Genomic DNA, 3,907 nt, shown 5'->3' with positions numbered 1-3,907 from the left:
CTTAGCTATAAAAAGTCCACAAACAAATTGTGTTTTGTTATTTTTTCATCATTATTCGCTTTTATAGTCAATAATGCGATTCGCATTTTAAATTAATGATTTTATTTTCTTTGTACTTTTTCACATGCAAACAACAATACACACTTAAGTAAAACGTTAACATTGTAATTTATGTTGTACATACGAGCAATGCTGATTTTGGTGGAAAATTTATAGTTTTACAATATGTGTAAGCATTTTTTATGGCAAATATTGTATTAGATGAAGGAAAATGTGAAATAAAGTTTATTTAAAAAAATATTAATTTTTTTTTCTTATCCGTTTTTTTTGTTTTTTTTTTTTGACTAGACTCTAGGTTCTGGAAAATATTTCAGAAAACACTGAATACTGCCTTCCGAGATATTGATTTGAACTTCTGTTTAGCCGCTGTTCTAATATAAATTAATTCGTGGATAGAAAGGGCGGGAAGGGGAGCGTATTTTTCAAATGAAGCAAGGAAGGCGAAATTATTATGTTATGCTTTAAATTCTAGTAGACATAGTCTCACAAGTACATCACACGTAGAAGTCCTAAGACCGCAATAATTCGAATAAAGAGGAACGTACTTAATTTATGAAAGTACTGCTCCTCTATTCTCCATTACTGCCACAATGAAAGCAATAACATTGTTTGCAAGTAGATTTACTTTTTTAAATATATATTTTTTTTTTTTGACCGATGAAGCGTGAGACATGTCAAGCTGTAATGTTATTTTTGTTCAGCTGTTTTGCATTATTTTTGGGACGGGCCAATGGCCACCAAGGTCGTATGATATCACACCTTTAGACATTTTCTGTGGGGATATGTAAAGTCTAAAATCTATGCGGACAATCCATCTTCGTCGAAATGCTCGTACGAGTCGTCCAAAAATTCGGCTCAACGGACGGACGATCTGACACGTAGCCGCGAGCAAAATTTGAAAGAGATAATCTTCAAAAAATAAATGTCAAAGAATGCTCTTTCGAATGATAATAAATATTCCCCATTAAATTTGAAGTTTCTGCTTTTCCTTAAAAAAATCAGGGAACCTTGATTGGATCAACCTGTATATTTAATAAGTGATAAATCTGAAATGTTGGAGTTAACGTTCTATTACTCTAGTGGGGATCGGTCTGCCAAATGTCCATAAAATCTGAAAAATGGCTAAATGAAATTAAAAAAATATTAGTCTCTTATTAAAAGTTTAGTGTGCCCCTCATATGTATATGGAAAAATAATTTGAAAAATATCCGAAAGAAATTGATCTGTGAGTATATCATCTGATCAAATTTGACTCGGACTGATCTATTTAAACTGAGCGCGGAAACCAATTGATTAAAAATATATTTTCTAGATTGGTACAATATTTTTTATATTCGTGTGAGGTTTGATCTCCACGTGTTAATTAATGTTTGTTTCACAGCTGCTTGTATACAACGCGAAAGGTTTGTGTGGTGATTTTTACCATGAAACATTTTTTTATTAGTTTACTTGTAATTTTGTGTCTCCAATATGCACTGTGAGCTAAGGTGGCATTGAAAATATTGCAGCAGTGTCTTGAGGAATGTACTTTACAACGAATACAAGTATTTTAGTGAAGGTCGTGAAGTCACTGAAACTTGCCCCATGCGAGGCGCCCATCTCCATTCACCCCTGTTAATGCCGATAACATAGAAAAAGTTAAATAAACAGTGCTTCAAAATCAATGTATTGACATCAGATAGATATCAGAGGACCTTAGTTAATATTTTTGGTATGAAGCGTGTCAATGACTTGTACCAGAGACCTGAACTCTATGCAAATAGGACGCCGCGTAAAGACCACAATAGAGACAACGTAGCCAAATGTATATCAAATATATCACGAAAAGGGGGTTTAGTAACATGATGTCCAAAATGTTCAATAATCTAGTGAAATTCGCTGAAAACACTCCAACCGAGGCTCATAACAAGGGAAAGGAAAATTGGATTCAACACTGGCCTGTTTGTTTTGGTTCAAAATGAGTTTATTTTTAAAGCGAAAAAAAGAAATTTGTTTTGAAATACGTTTGTGTCTCTCACTTAATGAATCTTTCGTCTCACTGAAATATATCTATCTTCGAATTGGCAAAAGTGAATATCGTATATGAAAGTATGTTGAATGAAGAGTGAAGGAATGTAGAACTTTCCAAACTTTATGGCTTGATTTTATGTTTTACTCTCAGTTGTGGATTTGATCCAAATCCCTTAGACAATTATACAGCCATTCAAATTAAGGAATTTCTAATTGCAGGAAAGTTTATTTTAATTATTTCCCTAAAGCTATAAATGAAATAACTCGTTTGCTTTTATACTAATATAGTTTGTTTATATAATTGCTAATAAGATAGGTACTTTATTTCTTGTAAAATTTTGTCGTAAAGAAATAAAAGTTTCCAATAAAATGAAGATACAATTCGTTTAGTTACATATTATTCTTTACACTACAAACAAATTACACAAAAAGGTATCTAATCATCGTAACTACGTATATTTAATATACACACAAGTGTATGTGTGACCCCCCATACCAACAAAATTAGCTTTTAAAGCAGCCTTATTGATAAAAAGAACTCATAATACATGCTAAATGTCTCAGCGCTGATTAAATGATAATATTTGTTTAACTACATTCCATTATATTGCCAATTGTCGTAATTTAGTTGCCTCTCGCATATTTTGATCATAGCTAAGCCAATGCCAGAGTAAAGTAACAACTTTTTTGTGGCCTACATTCCCAATTTACGAGTTTATGCATGTTATGTTTCTTCAAGCTTTAACGCTAACTTTATAGATCAGTTATAGTAATATATAGCGTAGAGATGCGCTCATCTCCACTATTTGCAATACTGCCTCACATATCCAATATTCCGCTTAGAATACTATAGACTAGCAATTTAAAATGTAAAAAACTAACTCTAATATTATTGCATCCTCAATGCCGGACGATTCGCCATGCAATGTCGGTATTAAATTGTCGTCCAAAGCATTCATATAGAGCGGAGGGAGCTTGCTGCCGCGTGTGCCAGCTTCGTAGCAAACCTGCAAAGCATTTATGTGAGTATTGAAGGTAATTTTCGTTATCTTTACAACTTACATTCTCTTGATGGAGGGTTGCACGCAAAGCTAACTTCCGGCTGCCACTTGCTACCAGCAGATCAAGAAAGGGCACCAATGCGACACATGCACTGCGCGCAATTTGTCCGGCCATGCGCGTGATGTCCATGGAAGTGGCTGCCAAGGCAGACTGCGCAGATGTGTACCATTCGTCATACTGTTATAAATCATATATTAAATAATTATTTAATTTTGAAGATTGTTTAGGAAATTGTTACTACACTCACTTTAAGTATATAAATATCTGTGAGCCGTATAGCGTAGTTAGCGTTCGCGTAGTTAAAACTATCGTGCACACGCATGCTGGAAATACCTTCCATGGATTTTTCATCAATGGGTGATTTGACGCTGGAAATTAGCATTTATTCATTTCATTATGCTGTTTTTTAGTGTTGTGTTCAAACATTTACCCAACATTAAAATCGGTGTCGTTCTCCACCCATTTGATGCTCACAACCTCAGTTTGTTGGTCATCGGCGTCCACCGGACCGCATATTATTTCCACATCTTTTTGATTTTGTAGAGAATTTCGTATTTCTTCCATTTTGCTGGGTAATACTTGCACCATTAAGCCATCTTCGACGATGCTGCATTTGCCCGAAAGCCCGCTCGTACTTTTCAGAGACTCGTTTAGCACGAAAAAACTAGCGCCAGTAACTTTTAATAAAAAATAGAATTTAACAATTAAACGCTAAAGATTTATAAGTATTTTTATGGTAAACAATTTTATGAAAAAAAAACAAATTTATAAAAAA

General features: G+C 33.8%; 1 protein-coding gene across 4 annotated transcripts in view; it reads right to left on the bottom strand.

The window, feature by feature from the left end:
- Positions 1–2,451: 2,451 nt before the first annotated feature.
- The window catches only part of LOC108965232 (zinc finger FYVE domain-containing protein 9), a 6,850-nt gene continuing 5,394 nt past the window's right edge, over positions 2,452–3,907 (bottom strand). For 3 of the 4 annotated variants that reach the window (XM_018927496.1, XM_018927498.1, XM_018927497.1), the window contains exons 7-10: positions 3,563–3,809; positions 3,380–3,500; positions 3,133–3,309; positions 2,925–3,077 (exon numbers count right to left, since the gene is read on the bottom strand). In XM_018927496.1, coding sequence (XP_018783041.1) covers positions 2,925–3,077; positions 3,133–3,309; positions 3,380–3,500; positions 3,563–3,809 — 698 coding nt within the window. Of the gene's footprint in view, positions 3,078–3,132; positions 3,310–3,379; positions 3,501–3,562; positions 3,810–3,907 lie in introns of all 4 variants that reach the window. The other variant, XM_018927499.1, reaches the window with a different exon arrangement.

The sequence above is a fragment of the Bactrocera latifrons genome, unplaced genomic scaffold (assembly GCF_001853355.1).
Source record: "Bactrocera latifrons isolate USDA-ARS-PBARC rearing strain unplaced genomic scaffold, ASM185335v1 scaffold_137, whole genome shotgun sequence".
Taxonomy (NCBI): Eukaryota; Metazoa; Arthropoda; class Insecta; order Diptera; family Tephritidae; genus Bactrocera; species Bactrocera latifrons.
Note: the sequence above shows the minus strand (reverse complement) of the source record. Positions and strands in the feature narration are given on the sequence as shown.